The sequence below is a fragment of the Dermochelys coriacea genome, chromosome 2 (genome assembly GCF_009764565.3).
Source record: "Dermochelys coriacea isolate rDerCor1 chromosome 2, rDerCor1.pri.v4, whole genome shotgun sequence".
Classification (NCBI taxonomy): Eukaryota; Metazoa; Chordata; order Testudines; family Dermochelyidae; genus Dermochelys; species Dermochelys coriacea.
Window position 1 is genome coordinate 243,302,014 of NC_050069.1, and position 13,289 is coordinate 243,315,302.

The following is a 13,289-nucleotide window of genomic DNA, read 5'->3' on the forward strand; positions in this document are numbered from 1 at the left end:
GGCATAGAGGGCTGATCCATTAAGTCCTCAAGCCCATCGTCCGCACTGAGCTCACTTAGGCCTTGGTAGGACCTGTGGTGCTGAAGCCACCGGTGCCAGTGCGGTACAGCAGCCTTTCCACTCTTATCGCTGCTCGGGGCCCTGGAAGGCATCGGCCTCCTATTCGGGGAACGTCCGCGCCTTCCTTTTGGCTGTGCCGTGGGCCGTGCTGGGGAGGACGAGAGGTGCCAGGGCCTAGTCTGGCACTCTGGGGCTGACAGCTTTCGGTGTTTAGCTGGTGCCGGGTCTCCTGATAGCTCTGGGGCACTACACACCAAGGAAGCCGGAGCCGGCGTCGGTTGCTCTGGGCCCAGTGGCTGGAGTGCAGCTTCCATCAACAACTGCTTTACACAAAAGTCTCTTTCTTTCTTTGTTCTTGGCTTGAACGCCTTGCAAATCTTACACCGCTCAGTTTGATGTTCTTCCCCCAGGCAACGTAGACACGAGCCGTGGGGGACACTAACTGGCATAGGCTTGCGGCATGTGGCACAAGTCTTTAAACCCGTGGGCCTGCGGCATGCCCCATGGCCGGGGCAGGTGCTGGATGCCTCCAAGTACTTAATCACTTAAGTGTCCACAACAAAAGTATGCTAACTAACTGATAACAGCTATCTATGAGAAGGATGAGAGCAGTCCCTTAGCCTAAAGGAGAGAGGTTGTTCCAATGCCACCACGGACGGTAAGAAGGAACTGGAGGGGATCGTGCAGCAGGGGTATATATGCATGGCACAGTGGTGCCACTCAGAGGCTCTGCCAGCCCGACGGAAGCCGCTAAGGGAAAAAGTTTCCAACACTCGCGCACGCAACGCATGCACACCTAATGTGGAATGGATGTGAACAAGCACTCCAAGAAGAATAGTATGTATCTTTTCTAGGAGGGATGGGGATGTTGATGTACTTCCTTCATTATCAGCCTTTGGAAGCCACCTCTGGAGAGGTGCACACACACTACGCTCAAATTGGATTCTCTAGGGACTAACAGACAAAGAAAGGATTGTCTGATAAATAGCCTGGTTTTAAACCAGCTCACAGCCCTCTTCCTCATCAGCAAACAGACAAGATCCCGGTCCACAGAGGACCTGAGAGAAGGATTGGAAGGACTTGGCCTACTGAGGCCCCATAAAACTATTTTGAGATAAAGCTGTGATCAACTTGGGACCACGAAGTAAACCCCTTTGGGTGGGGAGGAGGTTGAAGGACTGCCTCTGTCAGAGCCCGTGCTAGAGTTGGGGTGATCTCTGGTAAACTCACTGGCATGTGTGTAGGTTCTTTTATTGTTTTCAATATGTTTTCTCTGTAGAACTTTTACTTTAAGAATAAAATAGGCTTGCACTAAAAGAGGTATGTGCTATCAACAATCTTGGGCAGTCACACTGTTAACCATCTCTGAAGAGAAAGCAAACAGGTGTGCTTGGGCAGCCTCTCTCTGCTGTGAACAACACAGTGAAGGAAGGGAAATGTGCAGCATGGACCTACTTGGGTGAGAAGGGAGTGAGACACAGGTCTCCACTCACAAAGGCAACAGCCGGGGAGCTGGAAAGCTGAGAATGAGTGCCCTTGCTGGACCACTGACAAGAAGTACAGGTGCAGCTGCCCTGAACTGTGACAGCAAGCTTTAAGTTTTAAATCTGAACAGCACTAGTTCAGAGCCTAAAAGAGGGGAAAAAACTCCTCACTAATTTCTGTAAGCATAAAAATCACCAACTCTTAACACTATATAAACACAAAAATGGTGAAATCATAAAAAACAAAATAAAACCACACCTTGGAGCCAAGAACAAGCCAGGGAGATGCAAACCAATGACAAGAACTTGAACATGGGAACTCACAAAGATGAAAGAAACTCAGCCTTAGCTACAGTGCTAAGGCAAATGTACAGTTCAAGATCTGGTGGCTGCTTATATACCCTGATAGATGAATACCATCTCCTTCTCAAGCAGATGGCATCATACAATCTTCTTACCGTTGCTTCAGGCTCAGACTCTTTGCAGCATTGCAACCCAAAGTCTCATTCTATCTTGTAATGTCTGAAAATTTTTAAATAGTAGATTTATTCATATTAAAAATAAGCATTCAGTTGCTCAAAACAAAGCTGAAGGCAGGTACTCTGTGCTTGGAGATCAAACACTAACAATATCTGCATGTCAGATATCATTGCTAGGAAGAGAACCAGAAAGACCGCACAGAGATTACCTTCGTATTTCAGTGCTGACAGCTGTCACAAGCAAGAAGCTAACTGTAAGAGGAAGCTTTCAGAGTAGCAGCCGTGTTAGTCTGTATTCACAAAAAGAAAAGGAGTACTTGTGGCACCTTAGAGACTAACAAATTTATTTGACCATAAGCTTTTGTGAGCTACAGCTCACTTCATCGGATGCATTTGGTGGAAAACCACTGTAACTCACGAAAACTTATGCTCAAATAAATTTGTTAGTCTCTAAGATGCCACAAGTACTCCTTTTCTTTTTGTAAGAGGAAGGAGGCAGCTAGCGATATGTTTAAAACGAAAAGAGCTCTGCACAGCTTGATCTACTATTCTATAAGTTTCCACCACAGGAGGAGAGCAGAAGTAATTACCTAACTACTTCTTCCCCATCCCCCATTTTCGAATAGAGAAAAATCCATTTTCATTTTCCGTATTTAAAGAATACTGCAGAGCTTCAGGGATTTTGCTATTCAGAACTGTTCATCAGCGATGATCATGAACGTGCATTTCATCTTCTAAATTTGATGCTTTCTTAATTTTTTTTTTAAATGCTTGTTGGAAAACTGAATTTATGTTGAGCTGTGCTGAATAAGCCACTGTGTATTTTGAACAGTGCTCGATAAAGTATCTTGCTTTTATTCATTAATGAACACAAATCAATTATATAATTCCTATGCAGTTTTAATTTAATTGAATGCTGTTCTTTAGATTTGCAAATGGCTTTTCTGATCAGCTGCCTTAGAAATTAAACCATCAAAAATATAACTCCCTTTTCCTCTCCTTCTTCTGCTCGACCATCACATAGAACAGCACAGAGTTTTTAATCCTTTTAAAAAGCAGGGCCTCTCCAGTAAAGCGAAGAATATACTATTTTAATGTGATATTTCTTATGTAAACTTGATCTTTGCCTATTTCAATATTTGGTTATAGAAACTGAAATGACCACCCCATAGAATCTGTATATGTATTTAAACTTTCCATCAAATGTTAACTTTAACTCTCGCCTTCTCCACCCCAACCTCCTGACTGTTATCATTTCTACAGTTAGATGGCATTCCCCAATCTTTGAATCCAATCCTGCAAACCGCTTCAGGTTGGCTGAGCTTTTTAATTAGTTATTTTATGATTTCTCAATTGAACAATGGTAATACTATGCATGTGAACAAATTTTGGGAAAATTGCCAACTATCTTCAACTGATTCTTTGGAATAAGTCTGCTACTGGGAATTCTTAAGAAGAAAAGTTGAGAAGCACTACTTTCATTTAATCTGATTCTATAAAAAAATTATACATTTCTAATTATTATTTAAAGGGATAAATAGTAGAGAGTAACGAACAATTTATGTTAACACTACTTTGAAATCTATCAGAGTGAGCTTGTCTGCCCAGTGAAACAATAAAGGCCCATATCTTCTAGAATGGCTTGTTAGTTTACAGCAATCTATGAAAAATTTGAAAGCTGACACTGTCTGAATTTACAGGTTTCAGAGTAGCAGCCATGTTAGTCTGTATTCGCAAAAAGAAAAGGAGTACTTGTGGCACCTTAGAGACTAACAAATTTATTCCTTCCCCCCCCCCCATCTTGTTAGTCTCTAAGGTGCCACAAGTACTCCTTTTCTTTTTGTCTGAATTTAAACCTTCAAATTCCTGCTAGCGAAGGAATTCTTCAAGGTACAAACAGTTCTGACGTGTCTTATTTTATGGGCTGGAATAACAAACCTTTCTGTAAGTTAAATTTATTGATTCTTTCAGCAAATAGTTTGAATCTTTTGTAAATGAATTGGGAATGATCTTTAAATTGAAGTACAGATTCCTACCCATCATACAGAGCCATGATTCCCTAAGACAATTCAGAAGGCAGACACAAATTTTTCATCTTCTTGGATGTCCCACTTCAAAATGAAGTGGAGGCCTGGTAATGTACCATAGATGCTAATTGCTATTTGTACTATATATTTTCAAGGTTCCCTCCTTCTGAGGCCCTAACGTCCATCGTAGTATACAGAAGCAGAGCTATTTCTTTAACAAGTGACAGTATTGACACCAACAGAAACTGGGTATATTACTCCTTATTATATCATCCTATAACAATCTCACTGCAAGAGTCTGCTCTATAGGGGCCTGTATTGGAAATGAGATGTTTTCTCTCTTGTAAAAATAACTTTATCTGTCTGGCACCTAGTGGCTCTGGGGGGAGTCTGATAAATGAAGGGGGGAGGGGAGGTTGCTCCCTTTTATGGACACCCAGCCAGCCAGTTAGCTATAAAATCCCTCTTGGTGGCTGCTTGCTTTATCTGTAAAGGGTTAAAATGTTCCCCAAGTTAAGAAAAGGGAGTGGGTACTTGACCAAAAGAGCCAACGGGAAGGCTAGAACTTTTTAAAAGGGGGAAAAAGCTTTCCCTTTATCTCTCGGTTGTTCTCTCTGAGCTGAAGAGATAGGGACAGCCAGAATGCTGTGCAAAGTTTGGACCAGGTATGAAAATTCATTGTCCATACCTAGGAGGATTCATTGTGACAGGGAATGTTTATATAGATGAGATTAGGTTTATTTATTTTATTTTCTGTAAGGCTTGTGGACTCCTCTGTGCGATCCCCAGATGTTTTTTGTGTGCTTGTAACCTTTAAGCTAACCCTCAAGAAAGCTATTTTGGGTGCTTAAGTTTTGGAATTCCTCTTTTAAAACCTAGCAAAAGCCTAAGTTCCAGATGTAGTCTCTTTCTTTTTGTTTTTAATAAAATTTACCTTTTTTAAAAACAGGATTGGATTTTTGGTGTCCTAAGAGGTTTGTGCATATTTTGTTACATTAGCTGGTGGCAACAGCTAATTTCCTTTCTCAGCTCTTCCCTGGAGAGGGGGTGGGGGTGAAAGGGCTGGAGGGTACCCCACAGGAAGGAATTCCCAAGTGCTCCTTCATGGGACCTGAAAAGGAGTTTGCATTTGGGTGATGGCAGTGTTTACCAAGCCAAGGTTAGAGAAAAACTGTAACCTTGGGAGTTTAATACAAGCCTGGAGTGGCAAGTATTATTTTTTTAAATCTTGCAGACCCCCACCTTCTGCACTCAGAGTGCCAGTGTGGGGAATCAGTCTTGACAGGGAGTCTTTAACATTAGTAATCCTGGTGAGTTGCTTAATGGATTAATTGTGCTCCTCAAAGCAGAATCCCACAACATTTAGCTATCTCTGAAGGTTACCAGGACCCTCTGGGAAATTTCCTTTCTTCCATATGCTCAAGAGGAAAAGGTGAGGCACAGGATTTACATGTATACAAAATAAGCCTCGCTTTAAGTAACAGTTCCAAAGGAAATTCTTCCAATGAGCAATGTCTCTGGGACCAGTATAGGTGAACCTGGTACTTGCTTCAGTTCTATGAAACTGAACAGCTATATTAGCGCACAGCTATATTCTGGCAGCTTCTTAGCATTGTCATTGCACTTGGTTTGTCACACCAGATCCACAGCCATTTCTGGTAGCTGTACTAGCATAAGTGAGGATTCCAGCTTCACCACCACACCTCTGTAGAGTATAGGGATTAAAGACACCAAATGACTTGGCTATGCAGGTTGGTAGGTCACACCATAGGCTAGACACTTACATTCTTCCTATTTTCCTGTTTTTTCTTGTCACTTATTTCCATTTGCAGAGCTTCTACTGCCTTGAGTGCCTCCCAAAAGAAAGGTAGTGAAAAGCGGAGGCCCGGCAAGGAAGAGCCAATTCAGAGTGCTGCGGGAAACTATTTACTCACCTTATTTTCTGACCTAAAGAATTCAGAGCATTTTAAAATCCAAAAAGACTCTTTTATGCGCGGGACAGGACAGAAGAGTCCCTTGGACAACCCCATTATCTACTTGAAACTTCCTGAACACTACTTCACAGAGGGGACTTATTGCTTAGTTATTATTCACTGTGCAACACGTGCTTATATTCAGTAAGTTCCAGTTCGATTATTATCAAGCATTCCAAATTTAATTTATTAAATGAAAAAGCATTATGTTTATCCAATGAAACATAAAGGGCACAGAGGGACATTCAAAAGGATGTTAAGTTTGAGAAAAGAAGTAAACAGGATTTCCACCTGCATCCACTCTTTCATGTGTAAGGCTCTTCCTCTCCCTCCCCAGTGCTGTGCTTCATTCCATTCTCATTATAGGTTTCCTTCCGTTGTTCATGCCCTGTTAAACAGTTTTCAGTCTAATTACTTATCCTGCTGATATGAAATCACCAAAGGATCCCGCTCTTCCAGGTACATGTGACTTATTAACATCCAGAATGTAATGAATGGATCATCTCTCTCATTTTAAAAAAAATTGATCACAAGAAATAAAAATTTTGCAGGTACAGAAATTAAATCAGTTGACTACAGCTGTTTAAGCAGGCTTTCATAGCATTATTTATTTACCACAAAGTTGGGTAAAGTGGGTCTAGTTACTGGACTGTGAGCAAAACTTCACAAAATACAACATTTATTGGAAAACAGATGTTTAAATATTTAAATATGCAAGTCACTGACATTTTCTAGAAAGGTTAATTTTAAGATTTCTAATCCAACTCCTTTTGCTGAGACAACAGCTTATTTAAGTATTTGAATGAGATTCTAATGACTCAGGAAGGCATGCCTCAAAAATCAAACAAAAAACACTGCAACAGGAGATTACTTACAACTATGGCACCAAATCTACAACACATAATTCAATCAGCAAATGGTTCCAAATAACAAGTTTGCAATATGGATATTTACTGAACATCAAACTGATCAAGCAATAGTGATATCAAGCAATCTTGATCTTCATTTTAAGTCTTTCAATATTCATAACCATGAGATTCTTAATAAAGGAGGAAAACATTAGGCACAATTATTTATTGTGTGAAAAGAAAAATTTAAAACTGGTCATTTCAATATAGTGGCAATAAAGGTAAATAACCGTTATGACTTTAAAGCTAGAATCGAATGACATGTCACTAGTTCAGAAGAATAAAGAACATTTTAAAAAAGATATGCAAAAATAGATCCTTATTTAGTTAAATAGCTTTGTGAGTAACATTACTGGCTTTTCAGCAATAAAATTTACTTCAAAATAACAATCTCTAAATAAAACAAGCCTGCTGTGAAGGAGAGTAGCAAAGAATAGCAGTGCTCATCAGAACACACTCCACGTACTGTATAAATGAGTGTATGGCTCAAAAATGGGTGATACTTCCTGATTCCTACTTTCAGTCCTAATGAAGTTTTTGGAAGCAGAGGAATCCCAATACTTATTTACTCTCTACATATCTAATGCGAATACCCATGCTTCCAGAACCATTATCAATTAGGAATTTGTTTCTTTGTAATATTTGTGGACTAACAAAGGTTAAATTATTAAAGTAATATATATATTAATATATATTACCTGTTCTTGCCTCTCCAGCCACTTGTCCACCATGGGATGACTGGCACTTAACGATGAGCGAGCATTCTCTCTCTGAAACTGGTTAGACCAGTTACTAGTATCCCGAGGTAAGCTTCTGTAGTTTTCATCTTTCTATTTCAAAAGAAACAAAGAAAGTGTCTTATAAAAAAACACAACCAGTCCTTGCACATTGACAATGCAGCTGGTTTTTAAGATAATATGAAAGAAATACTGAAAAAGGAGAAAGTGAATTTGGACAATTACACTGGAAAGATGCATGTATAATTATATTGTCTTGAGTCTGTAAACAACCATTTAATTGCAAAAACTCCCTTCTTATTTAAGCCAGTAAATTCCGAACTAAGTTTTATGAGGGTCTCTATCTCCTGCACTCGCTTGTGCTTTTACAGTCTCTTCCAACTTAAACTTCTACTGGATGGGTACATATTTCAGCATTTTCAAGGTCTCAGACCAACTTTTCCCTCCCTAGGCAAATAAACTACAAGAGGAGACAGCTCATTACTATTTGGGCCAAGCACAAGCAATAGGATGCTACCCTAGGCAAGCTAAGCTTTATAACATACCTCTGTGCCAACACATACACTTACAGGGAAAGAAAATTGTAAAGGACATATTGTAGGGCATAATATGAAATGCTACAAAATGAAACCTTCAATACATAAATGGGATATATGATGAAGTTTTCCAGGCAAGATTTCTGGTAGAAAACAAGTTTTTTCTTAAATATATTGCACTGGAGTGTTAATGCCTCGTGATTGACAAGTTGTTTACTAAAAATGGATTCAGAAAGAAAATTAACTTAAGCATCAAGAAATTAAAGCATGAATTGAACCAGACCCAAATATCCTTGAACAAAATTCCTGTCTGAATTCAAATAAAATTTTCTATTACACTAATTTACCCAGGCATAGATCAGTCAAAAGTGGCAAAAAAATGACTCAGGTTTTTCAAAGTGGCATATTGAGGACTATGCTGGCAAAAATAGATGATGCAGATTCTCTTTCTCTTTTTTAAATTAGAAAGTCTGTTAGTTTACTTGTAGAACTCTGCTGAACACAAGTTTATTTAACAGTGCTATAGAAGGCAGCAAGCAGTGTGTAACGAATGGAATTCTTTCTGTGGATTTTCTCATTTTATTTCCCTCTTTCAGTGAAATGGTCAGTGCAATTACTCTGAGCCAAGAAAACCAACTGTAATCATTTTAGGTGGTGGAAAAGTACAACAAAAATCACAAACTGGATGAGGAAATAAAAGAAATATGATTTGACATGAAGAAAAACCACAATTGGTCCATATGTCATTGATTAGTCCTTGTCATATAACAGACCTTCAGCTAGTCTGAATAAACAGACATCCCTGCCTCTTATGTAAGAAATACTTTTTGTGTTTTATTCTTCATTTATAATTCTATTATGATTGATCTATATTTACACTGTTTTCAACACAGCCTTTTAAACAAGAGTTTTATCTATTCTACACAAAACTCCTTCCCCATTTAGTCTCCATTAATCATGTACAAAAAGTAAAAGCTCTTTGTGAGAACAAAAGAAAAAAACAACAACAACACTATCAAGGCCTGTATTCTAACTTAAGCTGAGCACCAAAGCCTAGACTCTGAATTTAACTAGATGTTATTCAAGACCATCGCTTACAATTAAATTTTCATAGTAATGTCTCAATCAGGAATGTTATGTGACAGCACCAGATATAAACTAACATCTATGGGTTTGAATGGAGTATGGCCAAGACATTTGTGTTTTGACACTGCACTAGCAAATAGCTGAGTGTTCTGGCAAAATGTGGGCATTAATGTTTGCCTTGTAGAAAAAGGTGTGATCATTCCCCTCTATTCGGCATTGGTGAGGCCTCATCTGTCCAGTTTTGGGCCCCACACTACAAGAAGGATGTGGAAAAATTGGGAAGAGCGGAGAGCAACAAAAACTATTAGGGGGCTGGAGCACATGACTTATGAGGAGAGACTAACGAAACTAGGATTATTTGTCTGCAAAAGAGAAGAATGGGGGTGGGGATTTGATAGCTGCTTTCAACTACCTGAAAGGGGGTTCCAAAGCAGATGGATTTAGACTGTTCTCCATGGTAGCAGATGACAGAACAAGGAGTAATGGTCTCAAGTTGCAGTGGGGGAGGTTTAGGTGGGATATTAGAAAAACTTTTTCACTAAGGGGGTGGTGAAGCACTGGAATGGGTTACCAAGTGGAATGGGTTACCGAGGGAAGTGGTGGAATCTCCTTCCTTAGAGGTTTTTACGGCCCGGCTTGTCAAAGCCATGGCTGGGATGATTTAGTTGGCGTTTGGTCCTGCTTTGAGCAGGGGGTTGGACTCGATGACTTCCTGAGGTCCCTTCCAACCCTGATATTCAATGATTCTATGAGAGACATAGGCGTATATACATATGGAGTGTGTGTGTTCATCCTTTTCTGCTAAAAGTAAGCATCAAACACTAATACTCTGGACCATTTGAAAGTAATCTGCTTCTCCCACAAGAAGTTAAGTTCCTCTATACAAGGCTATTTTTCCCAACACTGACCCACAGCTGATACCAGCATTTAGCTGCACCGGTAGAAGCAAAAATAGGAATGCTAATGAAGACCAAGTTCTTGTAGCTGCTGGTGCTTTTACAATGTTGTTAACCTACTCAGAGCAAGTAAAAAATGGCACTGTGGTGTACCTAGTCCACATGGCTGCGATCACCAATAGAGCTGAGAATGTGATACCAAGAACGGAACATTTTAAGAAAACAACTTAGTATAGACAAGCCATAGACTTTTTTCTAAAATATCCCACTATCCATTGCTACCACTGGCTGTTCTTCATTGGTGGTAGCAACAGTGAGCACTAGTGTAGACAAGGCTGGCCACTGGCATTTTAAGTAAAGTCGGATGTAGTCCTGCTCTGTGCAAGGTTATATAAGGGTATTTATGCTGCTGGTGGTCAATGGATGTCCTATCTACAGTAATATTTCCACCAGTACTCCCGCTATCAGAGCTAAAGAAATAGCAGGAAATATTAGGGAGGGGAGCAAAACTACAGTAGATGTAGTTTGCACATTCGGAGCCACTGAAAAAATAAATTAAAATAATTGTTCTAAACTAAGATAAAATATGCAAAAACAATCAAGGAACCTTTTTAAAAATTATCACCCATTCATTTAAAAACAAAACAAAAAAGCATTAGCACACCAGGTTCCTCAGACATGCAAAAATGGTGCATGTCACTTTAACTGCAATATCACATAAAAACAAGATTTTTAACAAGATAGCCACCAGGGTCATACAGAAAATTCTCATTTCTTCTGGAGCTGCAGCTAAGAGTCCTCACGAGACTGCTACTGACATGGATCATTGGTTATAATTAAATGTTCTAATTTTTAAGAAGAATTTCCCCAAACAGCTTTAAGGGACTGCCGATATGTATGGTTCTATAATATTTCTAATGGGAACTGATCAGTATAATGGTAGAGTTGTTAGGTCACAGCATTACAGCAACACTTAACAGTAGCATTTTACTGCATTTCAAATTAAAATGCATATGCCAGCAACTTACGGGGTTTACTTTACTATGGATTCCCTGCTGAATTTTTTCTGAGCTGGAAAAAAAACAGTACAGTGATTTTGCTGTATTTTCAATTTCAGACGAATTACAACTGACAATGAGCTTGTCATTAGAGAGACCCTCTAGAAATTGTTGATAAAATGATGCATTAGCGTGACCTCTGTACAGCAATGCTTTAATTACTAGCTGTCAGTGCATCAACCAGTTTGTGGTTTAAACCTATAGCTTTAACATTGTTAAACTTACTAAGTCACCCTATCCCAACAACAGATATCCTGAACCCTGCAATATGAAATTTCCATGCCTGTTACTTCAGTTGCTACTGGGCCACTCTCAACATATGAACTGCCAAGTGTTTCTTGCTTCCCATATGTCTGATGTAAAATTGATACGACAAGAGCATGCTTTCAATTTTTACTGTTACTGTGGGATAGGAATATAACAACAATGAAATGGATCAAAATAATCTCAGATGAAATTCTCTCTAAAGATTCCTTGTCTCCAAGTTGCACACACTTACTGATGTTCCCACCATAAACATTTCTGCAACAAGCCATTCACTCTCATCTACTGACCCTCCCGCAAGGGACTTTGTTTCAGTCAATGACTTATTTTGCTTAAACTTCTGTTATGCACTCTTGTTACTGCATTGTTTGACATTTCTGGAACGGTGATTTTTATTCCTCTACCCTGGTTGCTCAGAAAATAGTTACAGCAACATCATATGGCTTGTTGCACATGCAGGAACTTTGAATTTAAAGAAGAGCAATGCTTCTCATTTGGAGCTAAGCAATACTGCAATAAAGCATACACAGATACTCAAAGCAGAACTTTGAAAAACGTACTTCATATTACTCATCTGCAGCACTATAGGCATCCATTTGTAAAACTGACAATTTATAAAAAGAAAATTATGTCTGCCATTTTAGATCAGGGATATAAGGGTGGAGCGGGTTGAGAGGAGGAAATACTGAATTCAAACTAGGAAAACATATACTTTTGCCAACTAGATTGCTAGCAAAAAAACACCATAATTTGAATTCCAAGTAACAGCAGCAAAATGTGATCTGTGGCATAGGTGAAGATGAGGTAACAGGAAACTGGCATGCTATTCACTGATGATATGGCGTAAACTGAGCACAATCCACGAAAAACCACCCACATACATCTAGTTACAAAGTTATGTTCTGCAATTTTATACTCTCTTTGCCATGATTGAATCTTAAAGTGCATCATACACATTCAAGAACTATGCTTCACAATGCCCCTGTGACAATGGGAAAGCTAGGCACAGAAGTATTAATTTATTTGCCCAAGATCATAGAATGTAACATAACTGAAGAGTAGAGCCCAGATATCGATTCCCAGTCTTCTGCTCTAATCGTATCATTTTAAAATACTAACTACTGTACATTTAATTTTATCATAGATAAAAACAGAGTCTGCCACCCACAATTGCATTGAGTACCACCTAACTCCCCAAACAGATTCATTGATTTCAATGGGATTACTTGCAGAGTATGACTACTCAACATAGGGATATAAATACCATTTAAAAAGTTAATCATTTCAATGAAATATTTTTTAATCATTTAAACAGTTACCTGGTTAAAGGGCTGGGCGGCTGGGGCCGCTCCAGCTGGGCGGCGCAGGGCCACTGGAGTCGGCCAGCTGGCCCGGGGATTAACGGTTAAGGCAGGTTAACCAAGTAAGACTAATGCTTACCGGTTAATTGGTTAACATTTTACATCCCTAACTCAACATAAAAGCAGCAGAATCAGCCCCACACTGTGGAATTTATCCACGGACAATATACAGAAAATGTATAAACTTCTAGTCCCATGTGAACATTTCTTTACATTGTATTCACTCTCTTATATAACAACTTAAATAATAACAATTATATATATAGACATAGATATATAGATATAAAATGAATGGGTTAATAGAATAATAATTATAATCTATATATGTTTGTGACTTGCCACTAACAAATGCCATTTTACCATTGATCTGGAATCTTGTAATTTGTTACACCCATTCATTATGAACCACTGGAATACAGA

At 39.1% G+C, this 13,289-nt stretch overlaps 1 protein-coding gene across 13 annotated transcripts in view; it reads right to left on the reverse strand.

The window, feature by feature from the left end:
- The window catches only part of PARD3 (par-3 family cell polarity regulator), a 657,871-nt gene that overhangs the window by 352,269 nt on the left and 292,313 nt on the right, over positions 1 to 13,289 (reverse strand). For 8 of the 13 annotated variants that reach the window (XM_038392146.2, XM_038392140.2, XM_043509556.1 and 5 more), the window contains exon 5: positions 7,630 to 7,761. The exons of the other annotated variants lie outside the window; for them this stretch is intronic. In XM_038392146.2, the coding sequence (XP_038248074.1) occupies positions 7,630 to 7,761 (132 nt within the window). The remainder of the gene's footprint in view (positions 1 to 7,629; positions 7,762 to 13,289) is intronic. 13 annotated transcript variants of the gene reach the window in all.